Source organism: Aythya fuligula, chromosome Z, assembly GCF_009819795.1.
Source record: "Aythya fuligula isolate bAytFul2 chromosome Z, bAytFul2.pri, whole genome shotgun sequence".
Classification (NCBI taxonomy): domain Eukaryota; kingdom Metazoa; phylum Chordata; class Aves; order Anseriformes; family Anatidae; genus Aythya; species Aythya fuligula.
Window position 1 is genome coordinate 15,231,231 of NC_045593.1, and position 23,811 is coordinate 15,255,041.

Genomic DNA, 23,811 nt, shown 5'->3' on the forward strand with positions numbered 1-23,811 from the left:
CTGTGAATCTGGATTACCCACTCAGTGGGGAAACAGGGGAGGGTCCTGCCATCAAAAGGTATATAAACTGTGTTTTGGAACTAGTAGATGCGCTCTCTCCTGCTTGTGGGGCGCCCGCCATTGCAATCGCGAATAAATTACTACTTCACTGAGATCCTTGCCTGAGCCTAAGTTATTGGCTACGGAGTGTTTCTCACACTGTGCAAACGCGCGGCAGGGTAATTTAACACAAAGGAGGCAAGTTTTTAAAGAGGGCTGTTCCCTGCACATCCATTTCTTCTGTCTCAGAGTGCTGGTCCAGCCTCGCACACACGGGCCTCTGGCGCCCACGAGCAGAGCACAGCCGTGTCACCCTGATGTGTAAGTGCCCCCTACACGCTTTCAAGGACACCCGTAGTGACAGGTCCCATAACACAAACCCTGCAGACACCAGCGAAGTGTGTGGTGAAGGTCATGTCCCTGCTGGGCTCCAGGGCACTAGCATCCTCCCCCCTTCCCAGGCCACTGGATTCAGCCAGACAGCTAGGTCTGGGGCACTTCTAGGTGGCAAAAGCTGCCATTTACAGGGGCTTGATGAACTTGCAGGAACAGTTGGGTCTGTATTTTCTCAGGGCTAAACATCTGCAGGCAAGTTCTACAGAACTGTTTTTCTGCACCTCAGTTCTACGTAAATTTCATATAGACATGTAAATACTTAATGTCATTTTTCCTTCCATGATTTTTTTTCCTTTAAGTATTGCAAAACTTATTCATCTAAATGTTTGTTCTCTTCAGTTCAGTAAGTACCTTCCTTTAAACCAGCAATGTGCAGTTACAAACATGCCAAACTGTTCACTTCTGAGAAGGTGTTAGATACTCAGCTAGTTTCACGTGGGTTTTGGACTATTGGAGATTCCAAGGGGGTATTATCAATAGGTTGGAGAAAGGGGGCTAACTGCATGCAGTAGGTAAAAGTGCATGAGTAATAATACCTCCTTGGAACATCTATTATGCCAAGCTGATAATCCTGTCTATATAAAGTAGTTAATGAACTAGGAATTTAGGAGGATATAACTTTTACTTATGAGGTGCTATAGATTTTATAAAAACAACTTATTCAAAAAAGACTGTGCAAGGTCTGCACATTTTTGAGCATAAGCATATTATTTTGGCAAGTTCCAGACGTAGCTGAATGAGCAGATAATTTATTCTGGAGTAGTTTATAAAAGATGGTAGGTAATCTACTTTGTATTGATTTCTTAGATGATTTCGAGCTCTTCACACAAGGGACTATAACCAGATAGCCAAAGTCTCCAAAATAATCAAAGATAACTGTAGTTTGTTTGATCTTATTTTGTTCAATGAAGTAAACCAAGTACCAGTGGTAGCATGCAAGTCAAACTATTGTCACTTTTACATTTATGAATGGGTAGAGGGAGAGTGTTGAGCACCTGGTGCCAAAAACAAGCCAGTAGGTATGTATTTTGGAGGTTAATCATCATGTATAACGTTATACAGCCAGCTTAGTAATACTACTATCAAGTATATTAAGATGAAGTCAGCACTACAATACAGTGAAATACTTATTTCCCCAACTCCAGCAAAAGCTATCAAAGTTAGCAAATAGGCAGACTTTTTTTATATATTTCATCCATCTATACAGGGTGGAGAACCAGAGCTCTGAAATGAGCAACTTCTATACAAGTTCTGTAATGTTTGTACTTGACCTAGATTTTAGCTAATTAAAAATTAGCAAATTACTTTCTTTCAGATCCATTAAAATTTCACAAAACCCCACAGTTATTGATGCATAAAAAATCACACACTGCACCATGCAGAAAGGAATGTTCTTTAAATTATGCAGCATCTAGAATACACATAGAACACCTGAACTTACCTCCAATGCATTAATAGTTCCCAATTCTGAAACAAGAGTTTGGAGTTTAAATACTTTTACTTGAAATACTGGGGTATTTTTTACATTAATCATTCAAGAGCACAAGAAACTTATCTTTGGATATAGTGAAATTAATCTAAATCCCTTCGTATGGAAAGTCAAAGAAAATTTCAACAAGATAATTTTATAACATCACCATCTTCCTACAAGAGGGGAATATCATAGGGAAAAGCAATTAGAGGAAGAATAAAAAGAAGACACCTTTTGAGAATTACATAATAGCATTGGATAATTATAAATAAATTTCATCTAAGAACATGAAAATAACTGCAAGCTCCTGTGCAAAACCATTCAAAACTTTAGGATACACTCATAGCATTTACAGGAGATGTATTTACCTAGAGGAAGACAAAAGGGCTGCCACCTGCCTGACCAATAATTACACTGGTAAGCAATGTGAACTTACATATTCAACTTATTAATAAGGTTCAAATGAAAAGAAATAATTACAAAAAAAAAAAAAAAAAAAAAAAAACCAAACAAAAAAAAAAACACTCTTTACAAAGTAAAATGGGCACTTGAGGGTTTAGTGAAAACTATACATGATAAAAATTAGTAGGGAGTTAGCAAATGAAAGTTCATGCATAAAATTAAACCAAAGGCAAAAATCAACTGGAAAACAAAAAGCCACCTTCTAAAGAGTTATGGAAATTAAAGGAAGTGAGAGAATCACAGTGCCAAGACTGTGGATGGAAAACCTGTGGAGCTGCTGAGGAATCCTTTTGTCAACTAACTCTGCCAACATTTTCTCTTGAGGGGCCAAAGCTTAGGACCAAAAAGGAAATTCAAATGCAATATGATAGTCTTAAAAATAAAGAACTTCAATCCTTCTGATCACTGGAAATGCTACTCCTCCATTCAACACTGGAGTACTTACAAGATATAAGTAGTTAAAATTGGGATCATTTTTATTAAAAACAAACAAACAAACAAACAACAGCAACAACAACAAAAGTCTATTACTCAACATGATCCTTGGCACTTCTATTCATGTTTTAGTAATGCATATTTAGTAATTGTTATCAACACTGTCTTAATTAGTTAAGCATATTAACCTTCAACAGTGACTGACAGTATGTCTCCTAGTTCAGGAAAGGGGATAAGTGATTTATCATTCCTTTACAGAAGAAAAGAGAAAAAAAAAAAAAAAAAAAAAAAAAAAAAAAGGTTAATTAAGCAGATATTGGCAGACATCCTCTGCAGAAGTGGCATATGTTTGTTTATCAATATTTAAGGAGGATGGTTTAAATCCTTATTCAGTAAATGCTATTTTTAATTGCTCACTCTTCATTTTTGAGAAGAAGCTTTTGCTGCAAGAGTGTAACAGAACAATAAAGTCCTTTTTTTCCCCTTTGGCCAAGCAGAAAGAATGGGGTTATTTTACACTCCAATCCTATTGTTGTTGAGGGTTAAAGGTAAACACAGCATAAGGGGCTACAGAAACAAATTGGAAACAGGAATCCTGAGCAGCTGACACTCTGCGTGTCAGCACATGTTGTTAGCACTACTGTAACAGGCTTTTCCAGATTCTGCAACTCAACGTTACATTAATAAGCTGCATGGGGTATGCTCAAGCAAACCTTGTAAGCAAACAGTACGCATTTAAAACTCAGAGCCCAGGAAGACTTTATTGAACTACTATTGATGAAATAGTTTCCTTGTATTTGATACGTAAATGATAGAAAGAAGTATAAAACATTAACATGATAAGGAATCTAGGGTTGTTCAACTTGGAGAAGAGAAGGCTCTGGGGAGACCTTACAGCTGCCTTCCAGTACTTAAAGGGGGCCTACAGGAAAGCTGGGGAAGGGACTCTTTCTCAGGGGATACAGTGATAGGACAAGGGGGGACGTTTTTAAATAGAAAAAGGGTAGATTTAGATCAAATACAAGGAAGAAATTCTTTCCTATGTGGGTGGTGAGGCACTGGCACAGGCTGCCCAGAGAAGCTGTGGGTGCCCCATCCCTGGAGGTGTTCAAGGCCAGGCTGGATGGGGCTTTGAGCAACCTGATCTGATGGGAGGTGTCCCTTCCTATATCGGGGGGGTGGAACTGAATGGCCTTTAAGGTCCCTTCCAACCCAAACCATTCTGTGATTCTAACACAGAACCACATTTGCAAACATGGTATGCAGTAAACAAATCACACACCTTCAAACTCAGTGCATCTAGTCCTGCACCATGAGACTACAGGACAGCCAGTGGAGCTGGAAATGGAGAAAAGCAACAAGCCTAGACTGCAAATTTCAAAGAGGAAAACAGAGTTACAGGTGAAACTTGGACTTTGACATCCATTTCGTGGGTGTGGTGCTTAAGTGTCAAGCACCAGTTCTTGGCTACAGGAGTCTGGCATGCAAATCCACACACACAGTCCAAGCCCACATAATGATTTTATCATCCACTCTCTAGGGAGCCAGCTCCCTGCATGATCTGACAAAACCAGGTGCCAATATATTTTCATCTGCATTGCTTTGCCTAATTCAGCTGCTGGAAGAACAACTCTCTGCAGCGCAGACCTTCCCTGTACAGTGGAGCAGTCCATCAATAGCTTGGTCAATATTCTCCATGGGAAGCATGATCTGAACATGCAAAAGGAAAATGTGACAGTCATTTCTTGTTAGATTTCATTTCTTAGTCTCAATCAAATGAACAGAAGAACTAGGAAGGCAACTAATCTTACACATGGGATAGATGGCAATATCTGAAAATATTATTATAAGTTCTTTATCAGGTGATTTAAAAATAAGCCTTACTATTCACTCATCCAACTTTTTAAAAGGCCTTTTAGAATTGTTTAGTCATAAAATTTGGGGATTTCCTTCAGCTCTCCCCTGGTTTTGGCAAAATATAACAGTCTGTTTTTAGATACAGTCCCACAAATAGACACAAAAAGGGAGCTAGATGCCTGTTAAACCTAAACAGCAGGTAAGTTTCCTGCATTTGCAAGCACACAGATATTTGTTGAGAAGCTCTCAGGCCTCTTGCTCTTAATTTGACCAGCTCCAAACAGCTTTTCAAAGGTCCGGACTTTTTTTTTTTTCTCTCTCCAGATGCCAGCCTGAAGCCATACTGCAATAGTTCATAGGGACTTCACTACTCTGCTGTAGGGGGTTTGTACAGTTTTTCATTCGAGACTGACATCAGTGCTATGCAACATCCCCATTTAAAGCCTGAAGTGGATTGAGGACAGTGGAGACACCCTGTGGCATCCCGCTGAACTCTCAGACAGGCAGAGTGAGCAGTTTGACGTTTATCTTCCTCCAACAACAACGGCTGTCCTCATGTAAAACTATAAGGCCTCAATTAGGTGCTACATCTGTACCAAGCTTGGCACAGAGGTCTTTAAGTAACCACAGTAACTGGGCATACTGAACTGAAAGTTATTGCTATGGGAATGGCAAGAAGAGCCTCAGATTCCCATAAGACATTAACAGGCCTTTAGGATATATAATTCACTTGACTCTCAATTGTTCATCCAATAAATAATGTTGTGCTTCTTGTTTGTAGTGTATTTAAAGTGTTAAAATCTTTAAGCAAGCACTTCCAGAGTTTCATTCAACTTGAAAGCTATCCACAACAGGAATCAGAAAACCTATGATGGGATAGTAATCTTATATTTCCTATATACCACACAGAATAAAACCTTGATCACTGTTATCATGGCTTGCCACTCCAACAGTTGTGCGCCATAATGAAAGAGCTACCTATGACAAGAACTGGTCTTCAAAATCAGTATGCTTGCATTTATTTTCTTATGGGTTTGAAAGATTTGGCATTTGGTTAATCATAGGTCCAAGAGGTTGTACCAGCAGTCACTCTTCCAGGTAAAGCAAGCACATGCGTGTGTGAACACTCAGTGTAGCCCAGAAAATGGGGGGGGAGGCTTTGAACACAGACGAGCTTCCCAGCCATGTCCATCATGCACTACTGCATGAGCACAACCTACAAGGCAGCCTAAAAAGAGTGGACAGAAGGAGCAAGAAAGCAGAGCAGCTGTTTAAACTAGCACTCTTCCAAAAGAAATGCTTGCCGAAATAAGGCATGACACCTCTGCCTTGTTTAAAAGTTTATCAAGTGCATGTTTCTTCTTCTCCACCCCATTTCAGAATTCCCCCCCCTCCAGCAGCCCCAAAATAACCAGGAAAGCTTTATTACTAAATACTACAATGATTAATATAAAATCCCAGTTAGTAGATTTAATTTTGCTATGATCCAAAGGAATTAACGGTATAAAGCCTCTTACAGTGGAACAAAACTTTACTACACGACTGACTTAGGTTCTCCAAAGGTAAGTTTCACATAACACTCTCAAAAGGAAGTTAGTCTCTGTCTGGGGGACAGTCATCAGAATTGCCAGTTATGCAGCTTACAGCCACACAGATAAGCTTGATACTCAGTCTGTAGGGAAAATAAATAAAGGCAACATTTAGTCAGATAAGCTAGCTAACCTCACACACCAAACCATTATGTGACTCTTAGATTAATACAATGAAGTGGTGGGAACATGCAAGTAGGGATGTGAGTAGGGACACTTTTTTTTTTTTTTTTGACCAAATATCCTTATTTCTATGTTAGCTAAAGGTCAACTGTGAAATAATACCCTGAACTACAAATGTAGTAATCTGTAACAGTTGGAGGCTGGGGTGAAGTTTACTGTAAGCAAATTCTCCTAGCCTGACACCTACAGGAACCCATAAATTAGATATGCCAGGCAGAATGATGAAGCTGTCCACAGTACACACAGCTCTTTGATCATTAACCATATAATGGAAAAGCTGTTTAAAAAGCTACTTAAATTCTGTCTTCAGCTGCAAGAAACCATCCCTATTTGTCAGGCTCTAACGTTCTCCTTTTCCAGGGAGATCATTCCAGAGAGCAGTTCCAACTTCAAAGTTCAGCACGTGCCACTTCCTAACAACCAATAATCAGACTGCTAGATCATCTTATATTTTCTGAGCCTACTTAAACTTAAATGCAGGTCAGGTACCATGTTGTCCCACACGCAGGTGACCACATCATATGAAAGCAGGTGTTTTTTGTTTTGTCAGTGCACCACCCAAAATATGAACAGACTGGAAGCAGGTAGAACAAAGAACAGTCATGCAAGGTTAGACAAGAAAAATATGACACACCTACGGAGGCTATGAATAGTTGGCAGTCACGTGCCTCTCCGGAATTAATTATTTCACATCCATCGAACAAAGTACAACTCCATTACAGATCACCCTTATGCCCAGTTTCACATTTGGCATCATCAATATGAATATCAAATGCTCTATCTTGAATGTATTTCAGACTGAATATATAGCTTCATTTTAAGAGGGCTGACTTAATTTGATAGTTCCTAAATCGATTACATGACATTATCCATTATGACTTTGAACTCTGGAAATCATTTTCATAGAGTTTAATTCCACAGAAGTATGGAGGAAATTTTTGGTAACTACTTTCCACTCTTTTAGCACTGTTCTGATTAAATTCCAGTTTTGCTCACCTTCCCTGGTACTTCTAACGTCACTCTATAAAACAGAGCAAAAGCACACACCACCCTTTGTGAATCAGAAAGACATTTGAAAAGCAGTACTACAATATTGAGAAGCTTTCTTATAGATATTTTTAGACAAACAAAGTCATGAAGCTCATGTGCTACAAATATGCTCATATAAATAAACCAAGACTGACCTCAAGTAATACATTTTGAGCAAACTTGTATTATTCAGCCCCATAGCAGATAAGTGTGAGTAAATATCATTGATACAAATTAGTAGAAAGAGCAAGTACATTGGATTATTTTTTATAGAATGCCTCTTAGTTACTGGAAGCACAACTTACTAGAAGAGCACCCTTTATAAGACAGATAAATCAATCTAATATCCACCACACACATAAATCCTGAATTTACACTGACAACAAGTAAAATGGTATTTGTCCCTAATTTGGGTTATTGTGCTTTTGTATGTTGTAAAGTTTGTAACCTAAATATATATATATATATATACATTAAAAAAAAAAAAAAAAAAAAAAGGAAAAAAAAAAAAGAAAAAAAAAAAGTTAGTCACTTCTCATTTCCTTGTTCTTGAAAATTTGCCATTCCTACCTAACATTTTACAAATATACAGCAAGCTTCAGTAATTTACCAGGTAAAATAAAAGCATAGATTTATCCTTGAAGTCATGGTAATTTACTGTCATTCTAAGATACTTACCAAATACTGTATTATAAACCTTTCTAGATTCTACAGGACTTGAAGCATGCTGCTGCAAACTGAAATCAGCCAAGCACATCTATATTAATATCCATGTTGTGTTCAGTCTTCATTTCAAAGCCAAATGTTGACCACAGACTTTAAAACTGCTAGGAATTGCTGGATAAGGAGTAGTGTCTGGTAGCTTGTTTGATCAGGTTCAATCCAGTCTGTGCAACTTTATCTTTTCTTTTTTTTATTATTATTTTTTAAAAATTTTGTAAATTGCTTTCATTCCCTCACAGTTTTTTAAAATTATTTTTTATTATTTTTTATTTTTATTCTCCTTCACATGAAGAGTTAGTTTATAACCAAAGCAAATCATAAGTAACCCAATGCTGTCTTCATCACCAGATTTAGTAACGTTAGGTCAGGCAACAAATTTAATGAAAGGAAAGCCTCTTTCTTCCAATGTTCTTTCTAGAGATCAGAACACCACATAATCAAAATATACAGTTCACTTAATCCAAAAAGTTCCTCTCAGGATATTTTCTCCAAGAATTAGCATGATTTCTTTATCACCCCACTTATGTGCCACAGTTCGAGAAAATTTGCACAGTCTGCAAAACTGCAAAGTTCTTGAGACTGCTGGTAATGATAAAAATATACCATTCATTGCTGCACAAAGCTGTTTTCCATAGAGAAGTCTGTATTTTTAATTAAAGCTAATATTTTCCTGCCTCCATGGTATTCCAGTTCCTCTCTTTAAATTCTAGTTTGGGTAACACTAAACATAGAGAGGAAAAATGCACTTGTGTCTAACTATTGTTTCCCTAACCTCCAGAAATAAGAAGGTCACTAAAGCAAAGTATATTTTGTATATTCAAGACCTTAGTTGTTCTAATGTGTTCAAAATTTTCACATATTCAGAGATTTCAGGCAAGCCCTGTTTCCCAGCCATGTTTATCATGATAGTTAGGAGTGCTGGTGGAATACCACAGGACAAAAATAATTCCTTACTGGTAACTAGGTTACAGATAGTCTGTTTCTCTAACAGCATGCACATTTACACACAAATCTCAGAAGGATTGAAAAGAATGTGGTTTGGAAGAAAAGCAGCTGTAGACTCTACTGTAGCTAATAATAATAATAATGCAACATACCGAATTTAAACAGATGGTAGTGTATATTTTGGAGCTACAAATTTGCAAAACAAAAATCATAGCTATATTTATTACTTACGTAATTCTACAGATACTGCACAAAACCAATGTTTAAACATGTGTTTCATGCATGTACATTGACACTTTGCATATGTACTTGCACACACACACACATATTTATATATAAAACCCAAATGACAGGACAGTTGTGGCAATGCCATTTGCTTGGCTCTGAAGAATGAAATAGTAACAGGTCTCCTGCTTCTGTCAACCTAAACTGTTCACACACTGTGATATTTCTCAATTTACCTATTGTGCTTCTATCAATTTAAGAGCAGAAACTGTTTTTAAATGGCCAACACCACATGTCCTCCCTTAGTAGTAACAGCAGCTTTAAAAATGGAGATGCTAAGCAGCAAATTATTGCAAACCCCACTTAAATATCTTTAACTAAGACTGTTTTACCATACTGCAACGATTCCTTAAAGTAGCTCTACACAGTAAAATGTTTTTTGCTTCAAAAAAAAAATGTATGTTAAGAGTCATCTTGGAAGAGCATTCTTCTTAAACATGGAAAATTTTCCAAAAAATATGGGATGCAACTTTCTTTGTGGGAAGCTTGGAGAAATTAGATTTTAAGACTTCCCAGCCCTGACAATAATAGGGAGAGGTAGCAAACCCAAAACCAGGACATTATCTTCCAAACATTTGTCAGGGCTTTTATCCCAGGAGGTTCTAAGCAAAAACAAAGTATCAGGCATATTGACATCATTGCTCTCTCAAAAAATCAGGCATATTCTTTTATCTGTCTTATGAACAAAGAGCTCTGCAGGGTGTGTGGCGAAGATTAGTACAGTAGCTCTACAAGCTGCAACACACATCTTAGGAGTCTACTGCCAGAGGGAATGCAGCTTGGAGAAGAGACGGATGCTGGAGCTGCTCAGAGGCCACCCTGGCCAGGAGCAAGGCTGAGCCCAAGCAGAGGTTTGAGCTTGTCCATAGCAGCACGGCAGCAACATCCCAACCAGGCTCAGCCCAGCCCTCTCTTCCCAGCTCCACGGGTGTTTGCCCAGAACTCTTGACACCCTCTGTGTTTATAAGCTTCTTCCCAACAGGGTACAGAACAAGCGAAATGCTTGAAAGACATTACAGCTTCCACTCACAGACTGCATCAATGGCAAAACCAGGTTGGGAGAAAAATAAATAGATTATAACACTAAAGAACTTTGAGGTACTCTTTTCCTCAGAAGTGTGTGTCTCCAGTGTTTGTTTTTCTTCTTTTTCTTCTCTTCATTTCTAGCAGCTTTCTACTTTGCCAGCTTGGTATTAACAGAAACACCTCTCTTCCAGCTAAACCACTGCTGAGAAAGGTCAAATCCAGACACAAAAGTAAAGAAACAATGTGTAACTGTTTCTGGGCAGAAGTCACTGCATATACATTTAGCTTTCTTTCAAAACAGATACAGCTAAAACAAGATACAGATAAAATAAGCAGCAGTGCCCAAGCACAGGCTGAAGAACCATACCACTTCCTTCATCAAATGAGTCAACACACAACCATTACAGGTTTGTTTGTTTGTTTGTTTCTCCACGAGGCACATCTTGAAAGACTACCTGACATCTCCTCCACTATTAAGAGCTCACCCGCTTGCCAAGTTGTAAAGAAAGCCACGAGGAAAGCAATATAAATCATAACTGGATGTTGAAACAAAGAATTGAAGGCAGGACCACGGAAGCAGAGAATCTGGGGCAGCAGAAGGGAACTTAATGACATGCAGCCATTTTTCAGTCCCCAGGCTGTCAACGTGGCAAGTATTGCATTTCATTTTAAACATGAAGCAGTATCTCCTTGACTCTCAGGAATGACGCAATTATTTACCTTAATACTTTCACTATTAAGGCTCTTTAAAAAAGGTTCTTTAGATGAAAAAATTGTGCTTGGATGTGGACTATGCAGGAGTAAATAACAGTATGCACAAAAAATATTAAAGGATTTCTCCTAAAAAAAAAATAAAATAAAATAAAACCAAACCATTTCTGGAAGCAGGTATTTTTGGCTTTTTGGTTTTACTTTTTCATTGTATTTGATCTGTTTGATAACTCTTACATAATGCACATAGCACAGGCAACAGCAAAACCACTGGTGTCTCTATGTAGGCAGGTTTCCACTACGAGTTCACAAGCACAGTAAATTGCAGGCAGCTTTTTAGCGCACCCCTGTGGGAGATAAGCACTAACATAGTAACTAACTTGGGAAGAGATTGCGAGCTAGAAGGGGAAAATGTCTCCAGTCACTCTTAAAATGTTTAAAATAAAATCCAGCACTGCATGAGCGCAGTGCTCACATGAGCGCTGATGCATTAGTTTTTCCAGAAAGAGAAACAGTTAAGAGCTAGAGAAACAACGTACTGAGATCAAACATTGCTGCGTTTATTGAATATAAAAAGCAACAGACGATTGACAGCGATTCACAACACGACAGCTGCCCATCTCCGGAGGTCAGGAGGAGAGCTGCTGTTAAGTTGGACGGCAAACTGAAACCTAAAAAAAAAAAAAAAAAAAAAAAGTAAAAATGCTCAACCGTAACGTCACCAACCGCCACTAACGGCTCCCGTCCCCTGACGGGAAGCAGCGGCCCCGCCGCTAGCGCGCACGCGCAGGAGCCGCGCGCCCCCGCGGAGCCGGCAGCGGGGCCGCCCCGCCCCGACATGGCCGCCGCGCGTCACGTGGTGCCAGGCGCGGGCACGGCCGGGGCCATGGCGGCGGCGGCGGCGGGGATGATGGCGGCCGAGGGGGTGGGGGGCACGGGGCCGGTGCCGGGGCTGCGGCGGCGCCTGGCGGCGCTGGGCCGGCGTCTGGAGGCGCCGAGGGGAGCGGGAGGCGACGGTGAGGGGCGGCGGTAGGGAGCGAGGCGGTGGCGGGATGGTGGCGGTGGTCGTCTTGGTGGTCCCCCGTGAGGGGGGCTCGCCCCCGGGGTGTGCCTGAGGAGGAGACGGGCACCAAGGGTGTCCGGTCCGGTCGGGGCTTGTGGCAGCGGGGCGGTTTTGGTGCTTTGTTCTGCTGCTGTTACCAAGGGGGTGAAACATAATGGAAAAGAGGAGGAAGCAGGGCTGTCGGTGGGAGGCTGTCAGCGCTAAGGGAGCGTTGTGTTCTTCCCTCAGGTACCTTCCTCGCAAAGGGCTCTGCTGCTCTGGAGAAACTGGAGGCACTCTGTGGTGAAGGGAGCGAGAACACACACCCTTCCAAGCTTTTGCAGCTTTATACACAGGTAGCGCCTTCAAAGCATTCAGAGCTCCGTTTAAATACATCCGCTGTGTATAGGAGAAGGTTTGGTGTATGAGAGAGGGTGTAACAGAGAGGGATTTCTGTTACTCCTGTGGTAATTACAGAACATCTATGAAGTACAGCGCTGCTTTTGTCTGGAGTAGAAGAGAAGTTAAAGTTGATAGTAATTGTACTGATACCATGAAGACAGAAAGGGTTATGAGTTTATGTTCACCATCAACACCCTTACAATACCTTGAGGTTGTTACTTTTGTAAATTAAGTGCTGAAATTACTATAAAATTGTAATACTTCATAAACTCAAACGTATATGTTACTGCACGCTACCATCTGATTAGTCTGCAGGTAGTAGTATTGCATTTTATATCTTTTTGTTTCCGTAGGCTGTTTTAGACATTACATATTTTGAGGAAAGCCAGCTTGTGGATGAAGATTTTCCAGAGCAAACTTCTTTGGAAAAAGTTAAAGAACTTACTAGTGTTCTGTCAGAACCAGAAGATCTAGTGACAGAATGCAGCATAAATGAAGATGTGAGTACTAGTGTTACTCAGTGAGAGAATTAAATATTATTTAAAAATCAAAAATCTAAAATCGGATAGGATAGCAGTATTTGCATTTTTAATGGACAAAGTTTAAGATATTTGGAAAACAAATAATGTCTTAGGGATTACTATTTAAATACAACTCAAAATAACCTTTCAAAGAACATGTTGTACACTCATTTTTTCTAATGTTTCATGATTACAGAAGCTTTTAGCAATACAAATCTGAAGTATGAGGTCTGTGTTTGTGACCTCTGCTGTTAAGTACAGTCTCTAAGGCTGGAGGCTTAATATGACACTGTGTGTGTGTGTGTATGAGTAGTGTAGATGGTTTACTTTTTGCTTAGCACAATTTGTTGGATTTTATTCCAGCCTATTAACATCCTTGGTACAGAGCTGGTAGAATGTCTTTACTGGAGAAGAGGAGCCCTGCTTTACATGTATTGTCATACAGTAAAAGAAAGGAGTGAATGGCTACAAGAAAACGTTGCCATATTTAAAAAGGTAAAGGAGAGTTTATAAAGTGCTACAAGTATGTGAATGTCCATAAATACAGTTTTAAAGTGTGACTCTTTTTTTCTTTTAAAATACATTTTTTTAATTTTAAATAAGGTTTGGGGGAATTCATGTCTGGAAATATTTCTGGCTATCATTAAGTTAATTAGAATTTACCTAAAAGTTTTTTTTCCTCATTTTGTAACTGCGTTCAGTGTCTTAATGATGGAGTTCGTTACTTGATGAAGATGCTTAGCTTTAGATGCCCTCTTCGAATAAATGAAGATGACTCACTTCAGGATAAAGACACAGCTAGATTACTCAGTGAAGGTAAACAAAAAAGCACAACCCCCGCCCCCAATAACTACTCCACTTTCTGAAATGCTTTATTGTGTATTTTTGTCATTTGACTTCATTTGTATTCAAAACTATCTTTTTACAGCAAATCAAAAACTAGCAGACATAAGAAGCAGGCATGCTTTCCTGATTCCCTCCTCATCCCCTATAACTTCTTCTGAGTAATGGATTTTAGGAGTTGGTAACATTCATTTTCTCTGTATTTTTGAGTGCACTGAAGAAAAGTGAACTGAGGCTTTATACACTGTGTGCACAGTGTTTGTGGTTTATAACCATACAGTTGTCAGTGGACAAATGTCGAAAGCACAAACACAATTACAGAGGGCACAAAATGTTTCCATGTTAATGTCCCTGTTTAGATCTAGAAGAAAAAAGAAGATACGATGAATTGTTGACTTCACCCATGTAGAAAGTATAACCAAAGATGGTTAGAGTTGGGAAACTTTCTCTCTCATCCACTGTAGCTTCATGTAAGTTACATTACTGTAGTGCAATTATGTGAGCATCTGAGACTACATCAGTGGTGCTGGTATGGTGGTGGAGCAGGAGAGGATTTCCAAAGTAAAACAGCTGGTGATACAAATGGGATGTTCACATTATACCTTATCAAAACTACTTCTACTTTGGTTCTGTGCAACAAATGCTCACGGGGGCAGCAAAACATCTTGTTTAATTTCATCCAAAAGTGGGATTGCTCTAGTTCAGCTCTACTTTGACTGAACAAATTCAGTAACTGATTTTGTACATTCATTCAGTAGGATTTCTTTGCTTTGAATGACCACGGACACTTAATGTGTTTCCTATTCAAATACAAAAGCTGTTGCTGCTTAACCTGAGTTAAGATGATGTTCAAAAAGCTATTTTCTAGTAGGCTTAAACTGTGGGAGGCACAGAGGTATTCTCGTGGTCAATTCTAATACATGGTCATACGTGCACTTAATGGATTCAGAAATACTGAAGATGTCTAAGAGAAATAGGCAAACATTTTTTATCTTACCTATCTATATTACATTTTTATATTATTTATATTTTATATTATATATATTATTTATTTATATGTATATGCTAGTCCTTAAATATTTTAGTATTATGGAAGGGCAAAATAGGTGGAGCAATGAGCAAGACCTCAGTCCAGGTTGTCCTGTGGGCATCATCGGTCATACGGTGGCAGAAAATTGCTCTTTGGTGTACCTCTTTAATAGGCTTATGTTGTCTGTACCATTTTTTTTAATTTTTTGCTGTGTTTCTAAGAAAAGGATGTAGTCAACAAGCTGCATACTTGGTCACAGCAGAAGAATAAAGAGCTTGATACGAATTATTTCTGCAGGTATATTTAGTGACACTCACTTACTGGCGATGGTGTACAGTGGAGAAATGTGCTACTGGGGACTGAAACTCTGTGGCGAGGGCGAGCAGGAAAGCCTGGAGACCCCAGACCCAGCGCCCGACAGCGGCCCGGGCTGCAGATCACACAGCGCACCCCTGGATTTCCGAGAACTGGGCAAAAGCATGCTGACGAAGTATGTGTCTGTATGCGAGGGACCTTTGCACGGCCAGGGCTGGAGCACCAGCAGCGCCAAGCAAATGCTGTGTTACCTCGGGACCAAGAAATAAACGAGCTCGCCGTGCTCTCAGCCTCCCCCTCCACGCCAGCCGCGGGGGCTCCGCCTGCGTGGCCGGGGGACGGCCGCAGCGGCGCCTCCTCCTCCTCCTCTTCCTCCTCCTCCTTCTCCTCCTCCTCCTCGCCCGGGGCCGCGGCGGTGCGGAGCGGGGTTGGGATGGCGGCGGGCAGCGGCCCGGCGGAGCGGGGCGGGCTGGAGGCCGCCGTGCGGGGCCGCCTGCGGGGCCTGAAGGAGCGCTGGGCGCGGGGGCTGAGGGAGCGGGCTGAGGCCGCCTCACCGCCGGCCCCCCCGGGCGGAGAAGGGGAAGGGGAGGCTGAGGAAGCGAGCGCCCTGCAGGTGCTGCCGGTGAGCTCGGACCCGCTGTCCTGTCCTCCTCCTCTTCCTTATCGCAGCCATCCGGGCTACCGGGGTTGATGCGCCGGTGTCGGTGTTTTCAGATCGACGTGCAGCTGAACATCATGTCCTTCCTCTCGCCGCAAGACCTGTGCCACCTGGGGAGCACGAGCTGCTACTGGCGGGCGGCCGTGCAGGACCCGCTGCTCTGGAGGTACTTTCTGCTGCGGGATCTCCCCTTCTGGACCTCCGTTGACTGGAAGTCGCTCCCGGATGTGGAGATTTTTAATAAAGCCTTCTCAGAAGTCAGCGATAACACGCTGTATGACTACATGGCAATGTAAGTGCCTCAGTGTTCTCTTGCACAATTTACAGCCCACAGCCAGGCTTCATATTTACTGCAGAAAACTGAAAGCCACTGCTCAAATTTCGATGGGTTCCCAAACCTGCCCCTTATTTTAGAAATTTAATTTCCTGCTCTGCAACGGTTTGGCCCTGTATTTCTCCTTGGAATTCAACAGGAATGTAAGATGTTACGAAAAAAAAATCAAAGCCTTTTGTAAACTGCCTACTGTGCCATGAAATATCTTGCACTGGAGAAGCGGTGTTCACCACTGATCCTGATGAAAATGCTCTTCACTCTCAGTGCAATGAAAAATAATGTATTGTTTTAATAAAAGAACTAAAAAGTGTTTAAAATACAGCGAGTGGAATGATTGTTGGCTTTGTTTTATATCTTATCTGGAAGACCTAGTAAAAAATAAAATGTACTTTTTGAATGTGTGCTGAATAAGTACTAATACTGCTTTAGCTCTAATGGTTAGTGGCAATAAGACAGAGCCTGTAATTTCAACCAGTGTAGCTGAAAAGCACAGCAACACTCATAATATGATGATTGGGTGATTGAAAAGTCCTCCAAGAGAAGCAGATTATTCTGCGGTGTTTGTGTTTTTTAAAACTCATTCAATTTTTTTTAATTAATTTGCAGTCAAAGTTAATTAATTTGCAGTTACATTTTCCAAAGATGATTTCATGAAACTTGCTTCACAAAAAGTGCACTGAATCCTGTGGTCTCTGTGCCCTTCATCCCCATTTTACAGCTGGGAAAGAGATGTTTTGAACATGAAGTGCAAAATATCATAGATTTTGAGCACTGCATTTAAATGTCTTCAGGTCCAAGTACTTCAGAGCATCACATATTGGAAATCACCTGTCACTGATTTTCATTGTGTCTGTGAGCACTTGACATTGTTGCTGATCTTAAGTGAAGCACACATTTAATATTTTCTGGAAGTGATTTGTCCAGCATCACAGTGCAGTGACCAACAAAGCAAAAATTGAACCTGCTTCTCCAGGAAGTCTGTCTCTTCCATCACTGTTACTTCTTTCCCTGTGATTACAAAAGTCATTTCATGCCTTCCAGCTTCTCCATCAAATGAATGCATAAGGCTGCAGACAACAGCTTGTCTACTTCCATAACATGTGTTCTCTGTTCCTCAATAGGAAATGGTCCTTTCCAGGTGGAGTGAACAATTAGTAAACACAGAGGCAGTTTAATGAAGGTTGGAAGTGCACTCAGAATTTTCCTATTTTTTTATGCTGTTTGCAACACAACAGCTTTGATTTTATTCTACCAATGCTGTGTGTGCAGTGAGGCTGGGAGAGTTTCTAATTTTACTTTTTTTTTTTTTTAAACTAAATATTCCATCCCATGGAAGTACGTTAAAGGTCCAACAAGACCGCATTTGGAATTTGGAAGGACTAATTCTTTTGTCTGCTTTAACCCGTTGCTGAAGTTCAAAACTGATTATTTCGGTCATTTTTCACCTGTGCTTGAGTTGTACCAGTAATAATGCATGAGAAGTGTGGGACCTGAGTAAACGTTGATTTTTACCTATTCTGTATTTTGTGTTTAATTTCTAGTTTGGGTCTATTTTACAGATACAAAAAAAGCTGTCCTCAGAGCAGAAGAAGCTGGAAATCAAGCCGTCCCCGGTACGGGGCTGTAACTTCCTTTTTGCAGTCACTGGTCACTCAGGCAGAACCTCGCTTTGCGATGTTTGGGCCAGGTTTGGAAGAGCTGGATAACTCTTTAGTGCGAAAGATGATGACATGCCCAGAAATTCTGCTAGTGGCTGGCCTACCTCAAAGACGAATTCATGGTAATGATGGTGGTGTTGTTGTTTGTATTGTTTTGTTTTTAATTCTTATTTAAATCTTAAATAAATCTTTAAACACAAAAACATTGGGGAGAAATGGAAAACAAAAATGATGCTTTTTAATAAATACTCCCCTTGAAAATCAATAGCATAGTTTTAAAAAAATAAAAAAAATCACCCTTTGTATTTGTACAAAACGATAAATGCAATAAACATTGTGATCATGTTGTAGCTGCAGTAAATGTAATGATTTAATTTGTACAGTACCATATCAAGATTTTGCTCTTTTTACTTCTGTTTTAAATCCTAAATTCCGCTTAAATCCAAACCAGACAAAAATGTACATTACTTTATATCCTTTAAGCACAGTACAATTGTAATGGTTACTTTGTATTTACAGGAAGTGTGAAAATAGAACTTCTTAGAATTGTCATCTTTTTTTTGTTTTGTATCATTGTTAATGCAGCCTGTTGTAAATGCAGAACATTTTCTGTGCTGATTTAGGCTAATAGAGGCAAATCTAACTCCCCTATGACCTAGGTTTCTAGGTTCTAATCTAAATATATAAAAAACAAAACAAAACAAAACAAAAACAAAACAAACCAAAAAAAAACAACATGCAAATACCTCCTTGTTTTAATTCAGTTCTATTTATTTTAATTAAATTAATAGTCCGTGTTACAAATTTAGAGCATGTATAAAATTTCAGCGTGAAATAATGTATATGCTACCCTTAACAGCAACACCTAAGTTTGGATATGTCCATTGTGTAGCACCACTGGGATTTTCAGCCTACCACTTAGTCATATCCAGTGACTAAGTATTTGTAACCTCATATACTCATTCTTTTCCCATGTAGGAATTGGATCAGGAGTCAGTTTTCAGTTTAATAACAATCAAAAATTCAATATTCTGACATTGTATTCAACCACCAGGTAAGATTTGTTCTGCACAAAAAAGGACAGTTTCTCTGTTCTTTCATATTTCTCCTTACAGTTTTGTGATGTGTTTTTTATGCCTGTGTTCATATGCATGGATATTCCTTATAAACTGAAGCTTCAATACATACCTTCAGTCTTTGCCTTCCTTTCTTCAAGCTATGAATTTTCACATGGAAGTAATAACTTTATTTTTCAAATCATATACATAACAAATGTATACGACAAAGACATAGCAGGTGCTCTTGTCTATCTTGATAACCTGATTAATTCCCATTTGAAACACTGTATAAACTCATCCTGGAGTGTATTTTCACGAGTTCTTGCAAATTGCTAGCTATCTGAATACATACACTAGAAAAAAAAAAGTGTGAGGAATGAAACTTATGCTGGCTTAAACTATTTTCCTGCCCCTGTGCTATGCTGCCTAGATCCTGTTTTTGCATTTTCTATTTAATTAATCTGACTATTGAAATATTTTAATACCTTGCAGTGTGGAAAGAAAGAGAGCAAGGGAGGAGCAAGCTGCTGTTGTGAATAAGATGTTCTACCAAGAAAACAGTGTAGTAGGAAATCAGCAAGCTGTGCACTACAATGTAATAGCTCAAGTTAAAAAGGTGTGCGAAGTAGTTGATGGATTCATTTATGTTGCTAATGCAGAAGCTCATAAAAGTAAGGTTTTTCTCTTTACTCATATTTTATGAAAGGTTGGCATGTCACAAAAGATTTATGCAGAATATAGAATACATCAACATTCATGTTCTGATTATTTCAAAATCAACTTCATTAGTGCTGTTTCTTCATTTCTTACCCGGTCCAAGAGGTCGCTTGTCTAAGTAGTCTGTTACCTCCCTGTGAGATGTTATAGCCCATTCTTTCAGTTATGGCTGGTACTTATATGTCTGCTCTCTACGCTAGATCTGGGAAGTGATTTTGGATTTTAAAAAAGCAAAACTAAACCAACCTGAATAAAAAATCGTTGGGGGTGGCTAGGAGAAGCAGCCTGGAATGGTGCTAGGGGTATAATGGCCTGGAAAGAGAGCCTCCACCAGAAAGAGTGCAGAAAAAGATGCAATTAGCTCAAATCAGGACAGTCCTATAATAAGAATAATCCAAACAACTATCATGTTAATTTTCTTTATATTCATTAGTTTTAAATGGATGGAAAGGTCTAGCTCAGGAAAGAAGAGGGTAAAAAATGCGAGGGGATATACTAAAACGAAAAATACAGTCATTAGGGAAGGGCTGCTGGCTGTACAGAGTGTCAGTATATTTTAGTGATTTGTTGTTGTTTTGGAGTTAGAGGTACCTAGAAAATACTCTGTCATTAAGGACTGGAATAGCCCATCTGTGGAAATCTCTGAAGATCTTTAAATAACAGCTAAGTGTGACATGAAGACAGATGATCTGGCCTTGAATTAAGCAGAATGAGATAATTTGCCTATACCCCTTCTAGTTCTGTGTTGCCTCACCTCTGAGATCTTAAATATTTGAAAAATATTTAAGACAAAAAAAAATTGTTCTTATTGGGATTTGCATATATGTAATACTTGCAAATTGTTTCTTAGAACATGATCGTCAGGAGGAACTGGCTCATATTTTGGCAATGATTGATCCAACCCTTGGACCTCCGAACAGACCTCTGCTAGTTCTGTCTTGCATCTCTCAAGAAGATGTGAAAAGAATTCCTTGTGTTTATGTGGCACATCAGTTGCAACTAAATCTGCTAAATCAGCCCTGGATGGTACTTGCTTTTTAACCTTTATTTTCCATTTCCATGTGGCTTAAATGTAATTTAAGTAATTTGTAGTTCCTGAACTGTACCCACCTAAGCAAGCTTTCAACACTAGTATTATATGAGCACTCCACTTAAATGAATAATTTAATTTCTCTGGTCCTGTAAGTGGTAAGTGGCTTGCCTAGGTACACAGAAGAAACTTCAGCTGGAGCCACAAGGTAAGGAAGGGTCTTGAAGGGGGTTTCTCTCCTCTGGATGTATTCAAGGACCTGAACACCCTGTTTATGTGGTGGAGACCACAACTGCAACCAATATTCATGGTGAGGTTGTGCCAATGCTAAATATAGTGGGAGAATCACCTCTTGACCAGCTGATCAAATCCCAATTTGAGATAATTCCTTTGTTTTCATTAAAGAAAACGTTCACAAGCTTTAAAAGTATACCATTTCTAATAGATGCTTTAAAATACATTACAAAATCTGAGAAGTAGTAATGCCTTGAATTCTAAAGTCGGTGACAATTTTCCTGTAAGAGTTATGAGAAGAATTTGCAAGTGGCTTCTCATCTGTAAAGAAAATTGTCTAGAATAGCCAATGGAGTGATTAAGATAAAATTCACCTGGATATCAATGCAAGGCTTTTTTTAATGGGTCTTATACTTCATTCTGTAAACCTTAGTGTTTTTGTTTTGTACCATACTCTCAGGAACCCTGTTTAAGGGATATAGAAGCCAGTGGTGAAAATTTAGATTTGAGGAGTGTTTTTGACTTCAAAGATAGACAAGCAGTGCTACTAAAATATTGTTACGTTGCCTGTTATTTGTAATACATTAACTTTTTATTTTTCATTTTTTATTTTTACAGGTGCAAGATACTGTAGCTGCAACTTTAACTGGATTGCTAAGTGGAATCGAATGGCTCTTAGAGGAAGCAGATTGTAAAAATACGCAATAATGGAACTTGCTTTGGTTTACTGTATAGAGACTTTGGTGTTTGGCAGTTAGATGAATTGAGAATCTTGTCCTGACACAGACGCATCAGAAAGGAGATTTAAAAGACAAACCTGCATACATTTCACTGCACATAAATAATTAACATAGTTAGTTTTCTTTCTTTTAAAATGAGGCCTTTAAGGTGCAATCTCTTCTCAGTATATCTGATAATCTAATCTCATCTGTAAATATACCGAACTAGGTTAGTTTATCAATGCAGCTGTATGGCACGCATCACACATTTAGTAAATACATTCAGTGGATGTCTCGACAATGACAGTTCCTAACCAAAGAAAATACACTGTGCATTGTATTATGCTCCTAACTCATCATCTTTTGTAGTAGATTGACAGAAAGACAGTATCTCTTTCAGAAGTGTAGATTTTCCTTTTTGTCTATTTTTTCTTCAGAAACCACAAGACCTTGACAAGAAATAGTGCTTGAGGCATAATTGACAGCCCCAACCAAAACTCACACAAGCAAACAAGCAAAATACCTTGCATGAATCAGTTATTTCTTGGTTGTGATCTTGTTTATCAATTGACTACAGAAACCCTTCAACATCTGCTTTCTGCTGCAGTGAAATTATTAATTTGAACTGACATACACGTTGCCATGAGTGAATGTAAAATGGAGTTATTAGTATTTCAAAAGATTTATCAAATACGTAGATCTCCAGGACCTATTGTTTACTCAGATAATTGTGGCCATTTGCAGATGTGAAGTATTGGGCTTGAAATTTTCTACAGAGCTGTAAATATTTTTATAAAAAGTAGACAACATTTTAGATCCAAAATGTCATTTTCATATTGGTGTATTTTGGCATAGTTCTGCTCCTATTCTTCCACCTTTTTAATATTTTTTAATAATTGGATGAATGTTCAGAAAATTCCCTTGGCTTTTTTTTTTTTTTTTTTTTTTTGCCTATGCATGTATTTGTTTTATTTTGTTTTGTTTTTTTCTTTTGTTTGCTACATGAAAGTGCCATAGTCTCAAAAACAGTTTTTTGTTGTTACATAGATAAATGTTGCACATGGTGCACATCCAGCTTGCAACTACCTTCATTCTGGTATACACGTTTGATGTTTAACACAGCTACTTCAGAAACATTCCATTTGAGAAGTCTACGTTTGTTTGTTTAATGAACTAATACAGAGATAGGAATTGTAATCTTATTTTGTTCATCTTTATACAGGATTAACAGTTTTCTAGGCTTTTTGTCTGACTTCATATCAGGAGATGTTCTAAGGGAGGATCTGTGACAAGCAATACTATGCTAACTGTGTTTATTATCCTGAATTTAATATAATATGTGTACTCTGTGCTTTAAAATAGTATGCAAAACATGAACAATAGGAGAAAAAAATTGACACTTTGTGACTGGGTGATTGTGACCTTCCTGCTAGTTATAATAATTCTGTTGTTATCTGTCTATGTTAAGGAGAATTGAATGCAGAAACCTGTGTTAGCTATTACAAATGATTGTTTATGCAAGATCTTTATTCTGCCTTCTTCGTATGGAATAAATTATTTTTTAAAAAGTATTTCCAGTCTTTCTCTGTGTTAAGCTCTCCCCCCGTCTGCAAACACACAAACATGCACTGTCTGCAGTCATGCTGCCAGAACAGATAACTATAATTGCAGCATTGCTTTCATCAGTGACTAATGTTATTAAATGTTTAATTAATAGATGTTAATTTATTGTCATTTTAAAAGGTCAAGATAACGTAGGGAATACAGTTTATCATAACCGGGGGGACATATTTTACATTAACTTAGAATATCTTGAGATTTTTAAGGGCACAGCCTTGGAACCATGGAAATTGGCAGTCCGTGCAGCTGCATCATTGGAATCCCAAGAGCTGGGGGGGCAGCCTGCATGATAGTGCAGTCGGTGGCAGATCAATACGACTAAGGAAGATGATGAGTGGAGTGTGTGCTTTGCAAATCAACGGCTTGGGTGCAGGCAGATATGCCATGAAATAAGCAATCAGCCTGTTGAGAATTCATACGCCAAATAAGTATTGCAGAGAGGCACTGCCGATGTCATTTAGAAGTGGCTTTTGTATTTC

At 39.1% G+C, this 23,811-nt stretch overlaps 2 protein-coding genes across 2 annotated transcripts; both read left to right on the top strand.

Annotated features, from left to right (window-relative positions):
- The first annotated feature begins 11,989 nt into the window (after window positions 1-11,989).
- On the top strand, window positions 11,990-15,664 carry CZH5orf51 (chromosome Z C5orf51 homolog). Its single transcript, XM_032205578.1, has 6 exons — window positions 11,990-12,167; window positions 12,443-12,549; window positions 12,949-13,095; window positions 13,480-13,611; window positions 13,818-13,932; window positions 15,287-15,664. The coding sequence occupies exons 1-6, from the start codon at window positions 11,990-11,992 to the stop codon at window positions 15,571-15,573; spliced, it is 966 nt and encodes a 321-aa protein (XP_032061469.1). The 3' UTR covers window positions 15,574-15,664.
- A 73-nt stretch (window positions 15,665-15,737) lies between these two features.
- FBXO4 (F-box protein 4) lies at window positions 15,738-22,632 on the top strand. Its single transcript, XM_032206511.1, has 7 exons — window positions 15,738-15,926; window positions 16,019-16,254; window positions 17,856-18,076; window positions 18,933-19,008; window positions 19,505-19,683; window positions 20,580-20,755; window positions 21,612-22,632. Exons 1-7 carry the CDS (start codon window positions 15,738-15,740, stop codon window positions 21,699-21,701), a joined length of 1,167 nt encoding a protein of 388 aa, XP_032062402.1. The 3' UTR covers window positions 21,702-22,632.
- Window positions 22,633-23,811: the final 1,179 nt, after the last annotated feature.